The sequence below is a fragment of the Perissodus microlepis genome, chromosome 3 (assembly GCF_051167445.1).
Source record: "Perissodus microlepis isolate ML-2025 ecotype Zambia chromosome 3, ASM5116744v1, whole genome shotgun sequence".
Taxonomy (NCBI): domain Eukaryota; kingdom Metazoa; phylum Chordata; class Actinopteri; order Cichliformes; family Cichlidae; genus Perissodus; species Perissodus microlepis.
In genome coordinates this window covers 49,992,166-50,010,537 of record NC_140463.1, presented here as the reverse complement: position 1 = coordinate 50,010,537, position 18,372 = coordinate 49,992,166, and the positions used below count along the sequence as shown (strand labels likewise).

Here is an 18,372-nt window from a genome sequence, read left to right as displayed (position 1 = left end):
GAAGCTGATGTGTTCTGTTTGTCCAGCCCACACAAAAGCCAGGATGCCCCCTGACAGTACAGCAGGAGTCATATATATGGTGCATGATGTAGAAGTATCAGACTCGTGTCCCCAAAGGAGGACAAAAATTAATTGCTGGGTCTTAGGAGGATATCACCAACTGACACAGTTATAATGAAGTGGACGTGATTGGGAATGAAAGAGGCTGCCAACAAACCTCCAAAACTGTGGCCGTAATATTACCTTAAGAACAGTGTGCAGAGAGCTTCATGGATTTCAGCTTCATGCTCCCAGTGATGGGTACGACCCCTCCCTGTTCATGGATCAGACAGTTTGGTGTGGAAGAACTTGAATGAACACCTGACAGAACACCTCAGGAATTAATTAGAGCAGAGATTGTGATTCGGGCGTCTGGTTCAACATCAGTGTCTGACCTCACAAATGGTCAGAATGGTCAAATTTCCCATAAACACATACCTGCACCTTGTCGAAAGCAAGGTTCCCAGGTGAGCTGATTAAGAATGGGATCTCACTCACGTTCATGTGTGTGTTTGCAAATGAGCAAATATTGTTGGCAATATAGTGTGGCAGCTGTCAGTTAGGGCTGCATAGGCTTAGAGTTAAGCTTTAGTAGAATACTGGAAGGTGACTTGTAAAATGATCTTATTATAAATGTTATTTATGTAAACTGCATCCTGGTACAGTATGGCTTCGTTTTTCTGGTTTTCGTCACTGACTTTTGATTGCATTGGTCTGATTCGTCTTCTCTACATCGATTAATCGTCCTGTTGTTTTGTCGCTATTAGTGAAAGGAAGCAGGATACACACATCGGTGGGCGCTTTCAGTAAGCTCCTGTTCAGGCGCAGTGAAATGCAGAGGCAGACTTAGCCAACGCCACGATGGAGTCGCAATACAAGTTTTGTATGTATTTTCCTGTCGCCCAAATATCGAGTTTATCAGACGCAGCAAACTACACAACGCTTCCTCAGCGAAAGAACGTCTACCTCGGGGAGACTCTCCAGTTTCTGCTGGTGTTGCGGTTTCGGGGCTTAACGGACAGGGACGATGGTGCTCTGTCTTGGAAGGACCTGGGGGGTTCTTTGTGCGCTCTGGCGAGCGTGTGCGCCGCGGAGAGCTGGAGGCAGACACCGGCTGAGCAGTGTGACCGCACGAGCAGCTGCAGTGAAGACAGCGAGGATGTAGAGTGTAGGACCGCAGAACAGAGCGGAAGAAGACGGGGGGACAAGCAGACCTTCACACAGTGTAACCAACTCCTCAGTCATAAATGCTCACCCAGTAGTGCAGCGATGCACAACGACACAGAACAAGCCAAGGTAAAATAAGCCAGTACTGGAGAAGAGGAAGTCCATAGATTTACACATATCTAATGTTTCTGCATAACTGTCATCACAGTTGTTACCTACAACGAGACAGGAACTATTTAGTTTTTAAGTAACCTACACATATGTCCTAATTAGATTAAAAGAAAAACGAGAGGGTGGTTTAGATTGTCTGTCCTCGAGTAGAAGTGCAGATACTACTAGTAAAAAAACACCAGTAAAAGTTACAGTACTGATTCAACTTATTTACTTGAATAAAAAAAAGTAAAGGCTCTAAATGTGCTCAAAGTAAGGAAGTAAAGGAGGACGCTGAACCCTGTGCTATATCAACATAATGATAGAATAATATCAGTAGAGGGGAACACAAACTTTAGTCTATTTTTGATTCTAATTATACTCAGCTTGAGTCTGAAGAAAAAGGAAAATCAAATCAAATCTATTTGCTGTTGCCTCCATTGTAGAGGGGACTTTGCCTGTAAACAGGAAGTGTGCACAGTCGGAGGTTAAAGTGGGTTCAGCAGGTGGGGAACCTAAAACTGGTTGTCATGGCTCAGTGTGGGGAACTGAATCAAACTCACACTCATTTCTCCTGAGAGCTCCAGTAGATGTTCTTAGTGTGCAGGCTGTGATCAGCTGACCTGCTGCTCTCTGTGGATGGACACACCTGGATTCAACCAGATGTGAGCAGATGTTTCATCCTCCACAGTTTATACTGTGTTTATACTAGATGCTATAAAACTGGTATCAAGGTGGAATTCATCAGTGGATCTAAGCTCATCAAATTCATGTGACTCTCTGCTACATGTGATGTGAGCTAACTGTGGCCACGAACCCACAGCCACTGTGCACCAGACACACACTGTGCTTTACTTTAAGTCCTCACAGTGCAGCAAACTAACCTGCAGAGGGTTTTCATGCAGCCTTATATAACAGTTAGTCTGCCTTAGTTTGATTTGCAGCATGTTTCAAAATTTAAAAAAAGCCACATGTACAAACAAAATATCTCGTTTTAAAAAATCCCACCGAGCATCCTGACCTTTAAATGTAAGCTCTCTTCTTCCTGCCATGTCCTGTCTGTCTGAGTGAAGTTAGCTCTTTCTTTTCTCTCCCTGTCAAATAAGCAGCTGGACCTTTAGCCGCAACACACTGTTACACAAACTGTGCAAAAACAATTTGTGTGTTTGCAGAAATGCTGCATTTGAAATGACCTTCAGTAACACATTACTCCCTTTATGTTCACTCATCTTCTGTGGGGCTGACTAGATGCTGAAGCCCTGCAGCTCATGAAGCCCAGTTTTAACCCCTGACTTTGACACACTTCAGCTCTTTTATGCATCATCCTCTGGTGACGATTACACAACAGGACTGCCATGCACGTGTTACTGTTTAGACTTAAATCAGTTTGATGTTTGGAGGCTCGCAGTAACAAATAATAACTCCTCTTGAATGCAAAGTAATGAGCCTGTTTTTGAAAATGTGAGGAGTAAAAGTAAAAGGTTACTTTTAGAAAAACAAACTACGTAAGTACAAAAACACTCTCAGCACTCTCCTGTCTAGTCCCTATTGTTACAACCCGTCTGCGGGCCAGGAGATGGCATGGATGAGGCACTTGCTCCCCACCAACACCCACGCAGGCACAGGAAACAATCACTGATCATTACATGGCATTTATTTACAAAGTAATGAGGGAAAAACAACAGAACAGGAGTGTCAACACTTCAGGGTGAGCCGAGGCCAAAATAGTAAATAAAACAAAGCTAAGGTCTGATGGATGCCAACATACACGACCTCACAGAGGAAAGGAACCAAAATAAAGACAGAGTCTGACCTCCTGTCCAAAAACAGGAGAAAACGATGTGTTCAACGTAACGGCAGCTCACCCACTCCACTTCCTCAGCTGATCAGCTGTTATGGGAAGCGTGTGAAGCGCTCCAGGCTTTATATATAAGGCAGGTGTTCAGGCTGGAACCAGTCATTCAGGAGCCGTACATCCATGCACCAGTCGCAGCAGGGCACCTGCACAGTTGAATTACCATGACATGCAGAGTTAAAAGAGTTGCTACAACAAACTGTTCAGGAAAAAACACAAACACATACAACAAATGATTGTAAAACTATTCTTTAAATTTTAATTTATCAGCTGTTGTAAATGTCTATACATAAATATCTGCAAACAGAAAACTGAAACGCATACATTATTTTCCACCACAATTAAAGCTAAACTAGCATTAAGCGAGTTTTGTTTTTTCCAGAATTACCTGTGATGGCAGCTGTTAGATATCGTACTGTTGTGACTGATTGTTTAACTCAGTCCATATTATTTTATTTATTTAAACAAAAAAAATTGTCTTATGTTGATCTCCTGCAGTCTGCTTGGGTGTTGGAAGACCAGCTTATCTTCTGTCTCACTGTCTCTTTGGACAAGCTGCCAGTCAGTACACGTAAAGCCAAGGTTGGACACACCTGTATGCATGTACACGTAGTGTGTGTGTGTGTGTGCGTGTGCGTGTGTGTATAGATGTAGATAGATTGACCGCGCTGCAAACCCTCGGCCTTCTCTCAGTGAGCTTCATGCTGTGGTCACCTGACGTGTTTCCCCTCACAGGTGTGCCTGTCAGGGTTCATTTGTTGAATTTCTTGCCTTCTTAATGAGGTTGGGACCATCAGGTGTGTTGTGCAGCAGTCAGGTTGGTGCACAGCTGACAGCCATATTTGACAACTGTTAGAATTCATATTATGGCAAGAACCAATCAGCTGAGAGAAACAACAGCCCATCATTACTTTAAGAACTGAAGGTCAGTCAGGCTGTAAAACTGCTAAAACTTTGAATGTGTCCCCAAGTGCAGTCACAAAAACCATCAAGACCACGATGAAACTGTCTCACATGAGGACGCCCCAGGAAAGGAAGAGCAGGAGTCCCCTCTGCTGCTGAGGATACATTCATCCGAGTCACCAGCCTCAGAAATCACAAGTTAGCAGCTCAGATTAGAGCCCAGATAGATGCCACACAGAGCTCCAGTAGCAGACACATCTCTACATGTTCAGAGGAGACTGTGGGAATCAGGCCTTTATGGTCAAACAGCTGCTGAGAAACACAAGGAGTGGACATTAGACCAGAGGACATCTGTGCTTTGGTCTGATGGGTCCTGGCCTCCACAGTCACCTGACCTAAACCCAGTGTGGATGGTTTGGGATGAGATGGAGCTCAGAGTGAAGGCAAAGGACCAACAAGTGCTCAGCATCTCTGGGAACTCCTTCAAGACTGTTGGAAACCATTTCAGGAGACGACCTCATGAAGCTCATGGAGAGAACGCCAAGAGTGAGCAAAGCAGGAATCAAAGCAAAGGCTGTTTGGAAGAATCTGAAATATCAAACATGTTTTCAGTTATTTCACACTTTTCTGTTATTACAGAATTCCACATGTGTTCATTCGTAGTTCTGATGCCTTCAGTAAAGGGAATTTAAATGGTGTAAAAAAAACGTAAACATGTATTGTATAGGTTATAGTGTATAGTGTATATATTTGTTAGTGTTTGTTTGTACTGTGCTAATTATTCCTAAATGGTACAAAACTTTTCAAAAGTCTTGACCCATCCCTGATTTCTTTATACACTCAAACTAATTACAGGAACACTTTTTAATCAAAGTAATTAAATAAATTCAACCCTTGGTATATTAATCTGGTCAGTTAAGTCGCAGAGGGGATTTTTAATCGGTTTCAGTTGCTTTGGTGTTAATTACATTAACTACAGGCCTACTAGAGGGCCAATAACGAGACCACTCCATCCATCTATCCTTTCATTTTCTTCCACAAATCTGCGACCGGGTCACGGGGGCAACAGCCTAAGCAGAGAAGCCCAGACCTCCTGCCACCTCCTCTAGCCTGTCCCGTGGAACACTAAAGCGTTCGCAGATCTGTAGAAACATATAATCTCTCCAACATGTCCTGTGTCTGCCCCGAGGCCTCCACCTGGTAGGACATGCCTGGAACACCTCACCCAGGAGGCACCCAACTCCTGAACAACCTCAACCAGGAACTTGTTGCTGACCCGGCGTGGGCTCTCCGCCCTTTGCCAGCTGAGGTACATGGCCTCAGACTTGGAGGTGCTGATAAAAACCAATTCATTTACCTCTTAACAGGTTCACCCTGAGTGGATGTGGCAAATGTGAAAGTAATGGAGAAGCCATGGGGAATGTTATGCTGCCTGTAATAATGCTCAGCATGACTGGTTTGTTTGTAGGTTAAGGAATGGGCAACCTCATCCATGGAGGGATGCACATCCCTCTACAAGCTAGGCAACGGCAACTTGATGGCCGTTAGGTGTCAGAGTGAAATCTTTGGAGCCACTGTCAGATGATACGCTGGTGTAGCAGGTCCTGGGTTTCTTGTGTTGCACCAGAATGGTCACATGGTCTCATGTGACAAGAGTATGATGAAGGAACTGATACTATTGACCAGCCCCCACACATGCCTGACCTAAATCTAGACATTGTTTCGGTCAATCTGAGACTATGCACCTGAGACGATCCAGCTCAGTGATACCCTGGATCAGTTCTGCCTGATATTGTCAGGCTCGCACACTACTGAGTAGCAATGTTATTATAATCAACCAAAACTAAACTAAAAACAAAAACTAGATGACACAATTTTTAAAACCAAACTAAAGTAAAAAGGGGAGTAAAAGCATACCTGAAGAGAAAAACACACAATGGAGTACATCATGGATCGGCCTCCTCGGAGCCCGCATCATCTTTACAGAGAACAGCAGCAGCCAACAACCCTAGAAGACCTCGGGAAAGCCCTTCAAGAAGCCCGGAAAAATCTTTGTGAAGACAGAAATGACAAGAAAGCTTATCTTATCAACAAACTCTTGTTTTTGCCTTATTTCCACTGTGGTGGACTCCACTCACACGCAGGAAGTGTGTTGCTGAGTTTTGTGGTACGATGTTTGCAGTTGTTGTTAGTTCAAGAATAACGTTGGAGTGAGAAACGTTGGCGTGTGAGAGCTCTCGTCTCGTCTGTGTTTACCTCCACATTGGTGACCCCTGACTCGAACACGTTAGGAGCCGAGGATGACGACGCTCCAGCAGCTGCTGGCCCTCTGCCTCCTGCTGCAGCTGCGTCTGCTGTGGTGCATAAGCTGCCGGATCCCCGGGAGGCTGGAGGTTCACTTCGCCCTTTGCAGCGTCTCAGGGACAAGGCTGGCACTGGCAGTCAGGAAAAGCTGCAGACAACTTGAGTTTTAGTAAAACTTTATGCATTTCCAATTTTCCTAATTTTTCCTAATTTTTCCTGGTCCTGTTTTGTCTGTGCCTGCCTCTCTGTGATGACAGATTGTAGTCACTGTGTGGAAGCAGATGGAGGAAAATGCAGAATTAAGGGAGCTTGGCTACCTGACTCTGCTGCAGTTTAGGAGTCCAACATGCACCTTCAGACAAGATCTTAGCACCTTCAAGGCACAAGGTAAACACGCCATCTCTCAACATACTGAATGAGCTCTGTGTGTCACAAGAGTTAAAAAGGATTGTAGTCTAAAACCTACAACTAATGAGGTTATAAGACTAGGAAACCAGTATCTGTCCCATTGGATTACATATTACATATATTACATATTCCATTGTCCAGTCTGATAGTAAACAAACACCATGGTTTCCTCTTTCCTAGTCAGCACTACCCTGGATGTTCTTCCACCTCCCAGTGTCCAGTGTCGACAGATGACTGTTTCTGGAAAACATCTGACCGTCCTCAAGGGTAGAACAGCAGCTCATGCACACACAGACACAAAACGTGGACTTTTATTATTTTTTTAATTGTATTTTCCCAAATCTGGATCTCTCCTAAACGACAGCTACCTGTGTCAGTATTAAGTGAAACAGCAGCCGCTATATCACGACCCTTAAACTAAAGCAGCTACGTGTAATGTTGATCATTAACGGTGTCAGAGGCCACACAGTTAAGCGCCATGATTCATTACTAAACAATGTGATACGTGGTTTCAAATCCCTTTTGTTATTATTGAATTGACATTTTTTCATCATACATGAAACTTAATATTTGAGTGTTTCATAATTTTAAGCAAGTGTCTCATTTTTTCCCCACATAGTTAGTCAAGTAAGAAATTCGTTGCCAGGAGTAGTCCTAACATAAACCCAAACTGGTTTAAATGCCCCAGTAGGGGGCAGCCCACTGGGGTTTAAATAGGGTGTAATTACTTGTGACTCGCCACTATTTGATTTTAGAGCTTAAGTATGAGGTGAAACGTCTTCAAGAAACTTAAAGAAGCCCAGCTGGTTGCTTTCCGAGCTCCTTAGAATCATCCATCACGTAGTCCTGCCTCATTTTTGTGTAATCAAAGTAAACATCTGTCACGCTACCTTCATCTGATTTTTACTGCATTTTAAACTTTAAACAAAATGAATATACACAATATACAATACTATTCTGTTAAACATACCAAAAATTGGGAATTTGAATGGTCCAGAAAACTGCGTCAAGTTAGCAAAACACCAAAATGATGCAATTGTACCTAGAAGTACAATAAGCTCATAAACAGCTAATGATTAGTGGGTTACTTTTTCCTCAGTGATGAACTGCAGCTCACAGGACAGAATGTGTGTCAAAGATGTGAAGATTCTTCCAAACTATAACTCGTCTTACCTTCCCATGATGCCTGATGGCTCAGTGCTCGTAGTCGACAATGTCTGGTAAGTACATATGCACTCAGTGTGCAAATGCTTTGTAAGCAGGGAAGTAATTGGCAAGTTGTTTTCTGTGTTCTTTAGCCTCCTAATGAGCATAACGCTTTATACTTTCTATTAAAGCCACCAGTCAGCGGAGATCACCATGGCTTCATTCTGTCGGATAGACAACAAATCATCACATTTACCTTGTATGCTTAATGCCCTGGAGGAGCAGACCTTCATTTTTCAGCTGCTGCTACAAGAGAAAGAAGAACAGCAGTCCAGCAAGGTGAGAAGGCACAATGGAGAGTGTGCCGTTACTTTTTTAAAACCAGTGCGATTTTGTGAAAACAAGTTTTAGTGCAAAGTTAAAGCTGCCAAATGATTACAATAAATAGTAAGTAAGTAAAGTTTTTTTTATATATTACCTTCCACAGACATGTGTCACAAAGTGCTTTACAAGGTAAAAACACAATACAGTCATAAATACATCATAAAAACCCCGCTCCAATTAAAAGCTGTTTGAAATAAACATGTCTTTAGCTGCTTTTTGAAGGTCTCCACTGAGTCCAGACACGGTAGAAATAAAGGAAGTGATTGTACTAACAATTTGCTTGTACTAAATTATTTTGCATAAACCGTTATTTATATATAATTTACAGACGTGGACAAAATTCTTGGTACCCTTCAGTCAATGAACGAAAAACTCACAGAAATAACTGTAATCTGACAAAAGTATAAGTAAATACAAATTCTATGAATGTTAACCATTGAAAGTCACACATTGCTTTTTAACCATGCTTGAACAGAATTATTTAAAAAAAAAAAAAATGCATGAAACAGACCTGGACAAAAATGATGGTACCCACAACTTAATATTTTGTTGCACAACCTTTTGAGGCAATCACTGCAGTCAAGCGATTCCTGTAACTGTCAATGAGACTTCTTAACCTCTCAGTAGGTATTTTGACCCACTTCTCCTGATCAAACTGCTCCAGTTGTTTCCAGTTTGAAGGGCGCCTTTTCCAGACGGCATGTTTCATCCAAAGATGCTCAACAGGATTGAGGTCAGGGCTCATAGAGGGCTACTTTAGAATAGTCCAGTGTTTTCCTCTTAGTCATTCTTGGGTGTTTCTGTGTGTTTTTGGGTCATCGTCCTGTTGCAAGACCCATGACCTGCGACTGAGACCAAGCTTTCTGACACTGGCCAGCACATTTCTCTCTAGAATACCTTGACAATCTTGAGATTTCAATGTACCCTGCACAGATTCAACCCCAGAGGACGCCCCAGAACATAACCGAGCCTCCTCCATGTTTCTTTTCTAGATATGCTTCATTTTTCTGTCAGTGAACATAGAGCTGATGTGTCTTGGCAAAAAGTAAAATTTTGGTCTCATCTGTCCACAGGACATCTTCCCAGAAGCTTTGTGGCTTGTCAACATGTAGTTTGGCAAATTCCAGTCCGGCTTTTTTACGATTTGTTTTCAACAATGGTGTCCTCCTTGGTCGTCTCCCATGTAGCCCACTTCGGTTCAAACAGCAACGGATGGTGTGATCTGACACTGATGTTCACTGAGCATGAAGTTCACCTTGGATCTCTTTAGAAGTCTTTCTGGGCTCTTTTGTTACCATTTGGATTATCCGTCTCTTGGATCTTAAATTTCTGAATAATATGTGCAGCTGTAGTCACAGGAACATCTAGCTGCTTGGAGATGGTCTTATAGCCTTTACCTTTAACATGCTTGTCTATGATTTTCTTTCTAATCTCCTGAGACAACTCTTTCCTTTGCTTCCTCTGGTCCATGTTGAGTGTGGTACACACCCTGTCACCAAACATGACATGGGTAGGTGGGATCGTAGAGTCATAATTCTCCCTCACAGACAGAATTATGACTTTGTTTTCTGCTTGGCCATCACCTAAGGATTTACGTCCCTGATAAACAGGAGTCTCACTATCTGTTTAACCTCTCCCATAATACTGGCCTCACTGCGTCAAGTGTGTGTGTGTAGAGCATAAGGCCCATTTGTAGTGCACATGCATACAACTAAGTGACAGGAGTGCTCTTGCTATACTAAAGGGAGAAAATGATATTACTATTACTAATGTGATACGATAAAAATGTATGATTAATACATCAGAAAAGAAATCTGCCACGTCACAGTGCTGCATTCATTACTGGTCACCACAGTTTATATTACAGAGGTTAGACCATGCCATAGGAATTAAAGGCACTGTGTCTTTTCTGTTTACTTTATACATGCTTCCCTTAGCCTGTATTATTCAAACTCTTGCAGTCTCAGGTGCCTGCTCTGTCTACCAGTAGCTGGGGATTCACTCCTCTAGTATTCCTGCTGATTCCTTTCTGTGCGCCGCTCATGTATTGAACCATATGCCTGTTCAGCCTCCGATATGATGCCTGACAGGAGCTTCCATGTGGTACTGAGGCAGGTTCTCATGCTTGCTGTATTTCTTTCTACTTCAATACCGATAACTTCCCTCCACGCTACCTTGATCTTGACCTCCAGTCTCCTTCTCCAGGGTACTGAAGGGTATTGATTAGTCTCAGTGATGCGTAGTGCTGCATTCACATCATCTAGTAGACCTTCAGAGAGTACTTCACGTAATCTTGGTAACCGAATACGGAGGGTCCAAATTTAAAGCTTCACCATGATCCTACCTTTCAGGTCAGTTTCTCTCACACTCAACGCTCCTTCTTCCATCGTACCTGGGCTTGGTACCCAAGCTCGGGTGGGGGTGAGGATGATATCGCCCCCCAACTTGTCTTCCTGGCTCCCCCTTGCCGTAGCTTGTGTGTTGTACCTCGTCAGTCTCTAGCTGTGAGAGCAGTTCCTTCCTCCAAATGTTGGAATACTGAGTTAGTAGTTGTTTTGCTGACAATCTGGATGCTGGAGATACCATAGGTCCCACATCCTGCTCATGTAACCTCTTCTCCTGGGGTTACTTCTCATCTCTTGCCGACTTGAGCCTTCTTGTTTCAGTACACTTTTCATCAGTATCCTGGCTCCTCAACACCTGACAGGGACCTTGTTAATCCTGGCGATGGTATGGTCTCACTTTTCTCTTGCCCATATCCGAGGTAGGCTTGGTTAGCATGGGGCATCTAGCCTAGGGACCTTATCCCACCTGTAAAAATTGAAAATTTAATGAGGATGCATGGAAATCACATGGAAAGACCATACCTCATAATGCCTCTCATCACCTTGTCACTTCTCTGCCCTCTATGGGGCTTTCAGTCTGAAGCCTCCCGGAGAGTCCAATGTGAGAGGTAGAGGGGTCGAAGAGGAGGTTGTAATTATTAAATAATGTTGTTGTCTTTTCATAGGGTTTGGAAGTCCCATTGTTGGCTGTCCTACAGTGGCACAGTCCAGTACATCCTGCCATGAGGTAACTATTTGTCTTCTTGTGGAGGTATTTCTGTAGCAGTAGCAGTACATAACAATCCTGGAGCAGTACTGTCTGCATGTACTGTGTATATGAAATGACTGCCGTGTATTTTAAAGTAATTACAGCCGCTGCTTGCATCCAGTGAAGGATGGCAAACAGACTTAAAGTTCCCTTTGAGTTTTTATTGATCTTTTTGCTTAGTGTGGTCTACAAATAAAGATCATACCAGTTTATTTAACAGAAATAACATTAATTTCCCAGTTGATCACTATTTCACATGAGTCACTAGAGGGCACCAAAGGATCATCAAAATGCTGCAGGCTTCTACATACAAATAACCTTTAATATGTATATATATATATATATATATATATATATATATATATATATATATGGAGAGAGAGAGAGATCTATAATCCTATATTTTTGGATCTACAGCACTCTATTATGTTATTTGACTGAACACAAACATATAACAGGATTTAGAGAAAATTAGTATTAAAATAAATTGATTAATTTCACCAACTGTGGCAAAATAAAAACAATTTTTTAAACAATTTAAGAGATGATATTTATATGACTTCCAGAATTTGTAGTTTAACATCTATTTTAAATAACAACTGAGTGCGTGTTTGCACCCTTACCGCAGGCTGTAGCAACTATGGATCATGTATGCGGCTGCACTACATTAGACCTTTGACCACTATGCATTGCTGTAGAAGGACAGCAATTGCTCAACAAACGCTAGCAGGAGTAACACTGTGATTAGCACTGCAAGAGGATCCTGAGTTCAGTTCCAGCGCCTGGGGCCTTTCTGTGTGGAGTTTGCGTGGGTTCTCTTCCTCCCACAGTCCAAAGACCAAAGTTTAGTGGGATTAAGTTAATTTATAATTCTAAATTGCCCATAAGTACGACTGTGAGTGGGAGTGCTTGTCTGTCTCTATGTATCAGCCTTGCAATAGACTGGTCGACCTGTCCGGGGTATACCCGTTCTCTCGCCCTGTGGTAGCCGAGCTAGGCTCCTGCCCCCCGTGACCCTGACAGGGATTAGCACATTGTGTCATTTTGTATGCCTTTATGTGTGAAATACAAAATGTATTAAAGAAGAAACCAAAACAATCTCCGTGTAAGAACATTAAATGACTTTTTTCTGTTTATAATTGTGTAGAATTGAAATTGTAGTCTTGTTGTGCTATTTGTTTTCTCTTATAAGAAGAATTCCTGCTATATGTTCTAATAATAGAAATATAATACTTATCATGCTCTCTCCAGATGCATCTCTACTTGTTACTCGATACCCAGTGTTCACTTAAATCGTCCAGAGTTGGTGATGATGGCGTCCTGCCCAAGGACCGTCAGGCCTCAACAACACTTCTGGGTGAAATATACACTGCTCAACAATTTGCAAGATTTCCTTGCTGTTCGTCTGATCTGGAATTCAGAGGGTGAGTATCAAATCCTACAGACAGCTCCTAGTGTGTGGGAAATAATTATTTGCTCCCTCTCCTGAATCTGGAAGTTTGCTCACTTACAAAGAATTGAGTCTTTCATGTTAATGGAGAGACAGAATATCAACCAAAAATCCAGAAATAAAAACACATTACATGAAAGAAAATGGAGATGTAAATTGATTTACACCAAGCAAATACTTGGTGGAGAAACCCTTGTCACTGCGAGCGCAGTGGTAAGACTTTTCTTATCACCAGGTTTCCACAATCTCAGCAGGGATTTTGGCATGCTCTGGTTTAGGTCTCCTGGCTGCTGCTTTGCATTTCAAAGTTTCACCTCCTTCTTTAGCCAATCCAACCCCCATTTTCAAAATGGGAGCAAAACTGTAAATGTGTAATGTTGCCACTGCTGTGTATTTGTGTCTGGCTAAATAAGCCATATGCAGAACACGGGCTTGGTTCTATCTATGAATGTGCTGCAGTGGTGGTTTGAAGGGCAACCCCCCCCCCCCTCCACCTGAGCATTGTGCTCTATTGCTAGCTGCATAAATGGCTGCACCTTGCTAAGAACCAAAGCAAATTCTGTGTTTTTCTTGATTTTCCAAGTTACTGGAACGCGCACAGCTCAGGGGACATCACACATTCCAGTTCCAACATCCAACTTATGAGACAAATTAAACACATTGCCTAGGTACTGCAGGCACCAAGCTCTTAGTGTAAGAGCTAGGTGATCAATCCAGACTAGTTGTACAAGTGGACCGCAGGAACACAAGGATTTGAAATACCAATATTTCTATGGCATGGTTCCTGTTTTTAATGGTCAGAATCACTGAACTGCTGCTCTTCTATTCAAATGCTTCATACATAGGCTACGTTCACACTGCGCATCAAATCCGACTTTTTTGACCCTATGCGACCCATATCCCATCATGGTGTGACAGTGTGAACGGCACAAATCCGATATTTTCAAATCCGATCTGGGTCACTTTCGTATGTGGTACTGAATCCGATACATATCTGATGTTTTAGAAAGCGACTGCTGTTTGAATGGTCATGTCATATTAAATCCGTCTTTTACGTCCCTGACATGAGACAGACGCCAACTATCAGCGCCGGAGAAGACAAACGAGAAAGCATGGCTGCGGAAACTGGAGACGGAGCGAGTCAATGGACAGCAACTGAGGTTTTGGACTTGATTAGCATGGAGAGAAATTGATAGACTGCTGCAACAACACCTACTAGCTCCGTAGCCACTATTTTTACTTCCGTAAACAGAGCGCGTTGTGTGTGACGTCTTATTTTGCGCATGCGGGCCGCATTGAGGGTTCACACTAGAGCGCGTTTGCTGTCACATTTTATTTGTAGTGTGAACAAGCAGACAAAAAAATTGGATTTGATTAAAAAAATCAGATTTGAGCATTAAGACCTGCAGTGTGAACGTAGCCTTAGATTCTTGAATTGGATAAATATTCTCTGCTCCAATCCTATGTCGGATACCTAATCCAGTCTACATTCTCATTCTTCCCCCTGCTTATGTTTGTTACCTGCTCCTCACTGTCCATGCATCCATCTAGGAGGAAGTGAGCAGGATCCCAGTGTGGGAGCGGTTGTGTGCCAGTCTCCACTCAACAACCTGGGCCAGTGTAAGAAAGGTTCCATACTGTCCTTCACTGTGGCCTTCCAGATTCTCAAAACTGGGATTTTTGAGGTACCAAAGGAAACAAGTTGTTAAATGTATTGACATTGTCTTAATATTAACAGTACACAAACCCAGCCCAGTAAATCCTGTTTATGCTCAGTTTAATGTTTGATCCTTGAAGAACTTTAAACCAGGAATTACTACACCGCTCATACTGCTGTGTTGTTTTTATTTGGCACAGTTTTGCTTGACAAAAAATGTAAGTAATGGCTTTCCATCTTCCACATGTCTATGATAACGCGGTAGCTGAGCCAGCATATGAAGTTTACAGCTTCTGTGCCCGCACCGCCCACGGAGCCTCAGTCACCTTTGAAAAACACCTTCGAAGGACAAAGCCTGAGCCGATTAAAGAGCTTCCCCCACCACCAGCCATTTTGGTCAGTAAATCTCAGGTATGGAGGGTCATTGTACAAGACTGCTTCTCAAACTGTGGGGCATTGAGATACTTCCACTGGGGTGTGGGTGACTGGGAAAAAAAGTTTTTATTAAATGAGTAAAGTTAAGTTGAATTAATTGAAAACTGTAAAAAGGGAAGAAATGACCTTTTATCAACTTGGGTGGGCGAGGTGTAGCAGCCATTCAGTCATGTCCCTCGGAGTGTCCTGTGCTGGGGGTATGGGTTGTCTGGCACGTAGAAACAGGCCATCCAGTCCTTGTACAACCGTTTCAACAGTTTGGTCTGCAGCGATTGAACTTCGTCAGGCTCATTTCTGGGGGGCGTTGGACTGGAAGGCTTCCAGTTTGGTGGCCTCAAAATTTCATCTCTGATTTTGGAAGATGATGGTGTTCTGTTGGCTTGTGGTCATGAGCTTTGGGTTGTGACCAAGATCAAAGATACAAGCAACGGAAATGAGCTTTCTCCAGAGGGTGGCTGCTCTTTCCCTTAGAGATGGTGAGAAGTTCAGTCATTCAAGAAGTGCTCAGAGTCGAGCTATTGCTTCTCCAATTGGAAATGAGCCGGGTCATTGTTTTGGGCATCTATAGGTTGCCTCATTGGCTCCTCTCAGGTCAGGTGTTCCAAGGTGTCCCACCTGGAGGAAGCCCTGTGGCTGACCCAAGACAACCTGGTAAGACTATATCTCTCTGCTGCCATGGAAACGACTTGGCGTTCCCCTGAATAAGCTGTGGGAGGTGGCTGGAGACTTCTCTGCTTAGGTTGTTTCCAGAAGAAGAAGATGGATGGATGGAAATTCCTTTGAGTTATGTCAGATTTAAGCCAAATATGTTTGTATAAAAGATTCACATAATAGATGATACACTTTTTAGAGACATTGTAGTAGTTATGCAAGATTGGAGACGCATTTAAGACAACCTTTCATATTGCAGTCCACAATGATGTCTGTGATATCTTTGTTCTGGGTCCAGGTCAGGCGCTATGGCAGAGCTCCAGACAACAACCTCTCCTGCAGGAACTGTTAATCGAGCCCCTCACCTGTCCCCCGATCCCAGCTTTGTTTCACTGGTAAAAATAGCCAAGAGAGAGTGTAAGGTGCTAGTGCTGGAATGAATCAAATATGTACACAAAAGGTAGGAAACTTTGGTGCATGTACTGTTTAACATTAACTGTTTTATTTAGATGAAACATTAACCGCCTTCTGTAGTTTAAATACTGCATTGCACAATCAAAATGGACTGGCTCTTAATGTTGTCAAAATAAGACAAAACTTAGGAAGCTGGAGTGAAATACGTTTCATGTTACTTAATATTCATACTTAATATTCATGGTTAACATTCACCTTCTGGCTGTAGAAAAACAATACAACAAGCGGGACTAAAGCAACACGACAGCCTAAAGAAGTGTTAGTAACCTTTGTCCAAGCTGACTGGAAGGAGCGGTTTGTTTCTAAGTAACTTTAGACCCCCTAAAATTAATTGGAATGAAATTTGTATCTTGATTATTTGCCATCAAATGGATAGTGGTGAAAAATGTCCATCTATCAAAATGTACACAAATGTAAATCTACTGCAAACTGGTCTAATGTTGGTGCATTTCCTAGGAGCATTTTAAATTTCTTCTCACTCTGTTTCTCTGTTCAGGTGATCTGGACTGTGGGAGCTTATGACAAAAGCATCACTGTTCTGTGGCTGTGCTTCAACACAGAGCAGCCGTCAGATCTTTGTCTTCATCCCAAGAAGAAGCAACAATCATACTATAATAAATGCTAAAGATGGAGTCAGTGAATGAGGAATGAAACATGAGTCAGAGGACTGGTGCTGATGAGATTCTGATGTGAGCTCAGGTTAGTGGAGGGATACTTCTGTTTGTTACGCTTCTCCCTGATGACAAATTCCCTCCATCACATCAACATTTTTATTTACTTTAAAGATTTTCTTCACACCTTTTAAAAATGTTTGTTTTTGCTAAAACTGTTTAACTGTGTATAACTGTTCATACACGTCTCTGTTTATGCTTGAATCTGTTGGTTTCACTCGAGTTTCCTTTTAGCATCATTGAGTCAGGCTCAATAGCATAAAGTAAGCTCCAGTATGTTTCATGTCTCAAAATGTGGACGTGATAACAGAACTTACTTTTTACGTTTTTGTAAAGAAATGTTTTTTGTTTTGTTTTGCATACTGTGCCATGTGGCCTTTATATGTAACAATAAAAATGTAATTACTCGTTCTATTTAACATGTCAAAGGTTTACAGCTGGTTCTTGGCTTCTTGCCTCAAACTTAGAGGATTTATGTCTTAAACTATTCTTATGTCAGCCTCTATGGTTTGCACAGAGACTGACACTGATGGGCGAAAAGTTTTGTTGTATAGTAGGATCCAGTCAGAGTGTGTCAAGCCCTTGCAGTAGTTACTTACTTACTTTCAGTTTATATTATCTTTTGATTTAACTTCTAGCAGCACTGTCTAATATTTCAGACCTTCCTGCTGTGATATTTGCCCCCTCCTTCATTTCCTTCTTGTTTTTGATTTATTAGACTTGCATGTTCCAGATCATAAAAAAGACGAGGATAACCAGAGTAAATATCCCAGCAGCTGAGCTGGGGGGCAGCGCAGACACTCAACCAATGTGGCTTAGAAACAGCTGTTTGATTTTTTTTTTTACATAAAAAACATTAACAATTATAAAATCTGCACTTTAGTTGTGAATATAATTTTTGCTAACGCTGATTTTATTGCACTATCATAAAACTGCTTTATCTGTGCAGTAGAAAACGAGCGATACTGTAGGAGGCTGACAGTTTAAAGAGGACGTACAGTGGGATGCAAAAGTTTGTGCAACCTTGTTAATAGTCATTATTTTCCTGTATAAATCGTTGGTTGTTACAATAATTATTGCACACTTTCTGTAAATCCAATAAACTTCATTTCACTTCTCAAATATCACTGTGTGTGTCTCCTATATGATATATTTAACTGACATTTTTTATTGTAACAACCAAGGATTTATACAGGAAAATAATGACTATTAACAAGGCTGCCAAACGTTTGCATCCCACTGTAACTCATTTTTATTGAGACTGAAGATGATTGCATGTGCGAGTGCATGTTTGGAGTCATTGCACTGGTGGTACCAATGTCTTCGCTCATGGCATTGTTATGGATTAGAATCTGAGCATCTGCAGTGCCTAAACATTGTGCACAGTTTAGTAGAGATAAATGCAATCATAGGCTTACAATTAAAAAACTGACATAACAGTTACAGGTATGTGCAGTGACTGTCAGGGTCAGATGATGTAACACTTTGTGAATGTATTAGGGTTAGGGTATCATGGGCCATCAAAAGTTCTCATTCTCATAAGAACAGTTGTGTTCAGGACAATGTACATAGGAAACAACATTCT

At 42.1% G+C, this 18,372-nt stretch overlaps 1 protein-coding gene across 2 annotated transcripts; it reads left to right on the top strand.

Moving 5' to 3' along the window:
- Positions 1-778: 778 nt before the first annotated feature.
- On the top strand, positions 779-17,206 carry trappc14 (trafficking protein particle complex subunit 14). 2 transcript variants are annotated; one of them, XM_084916501.1, is made up of 12 exons: positions 779-1,335; positions 3,710-3,793; positions 6,676-6,805; positions 7,007-7,093; positions 7,926-8,046; positions 8,164-8,311; positions 11,367-11,428; positions 12,701-12,873; positions 14,451-14,584; positions 14,822-14,967; positions 15,941-16,102; positions 16,613-17,206. In XM_084916501.1, the coding sequence occupies exons 1-11, from the start codon at positions 901-903 to the stop codon at positions 16,080-16,082; spliced, it is 1,662 nt and encodes a 553-aa protein (XP_084772627.1). In that variant the 5' UTR covers positions 779-900; the 3' UTR covers positions 16,083-16,102; positions 16,613-17,206. The 2 variants fall into 2 exon arrangements, with proteins under 2 accessions (XP_084772627.1, XP_084772636.1); XM_084916510.1 differs by lacking the exon at positions 3,710-3,793.
- Positions 17,207-18,372: the final 1,166 nt, after the last annotated feature.

Bases quoted from the DNA above. Each gene is read 5' to 3' on its own strand.
- trappc14 (XM_084916501.1), top strand. From the start codon at position 901: ATGGAGTCGCAATACAAGTTTTGTATGTATTTTCCTGTCGCCCAAATA. The intron at 7,094-7,925 runs GTAGAACAGCAG...CTTTTTCCTCAG, and splicing joins ACATCTGACCGTCCTCAAGG to TGATGAACTGCAGCTCACAG. The intron at 8,312-11,366 runs GTGAGAAGGCAC...GTCTTTTCATAG, and splicing joins AAGAACAGCAGTCCAGCAAG to GGTTTGGAAGTCCCATTGTT.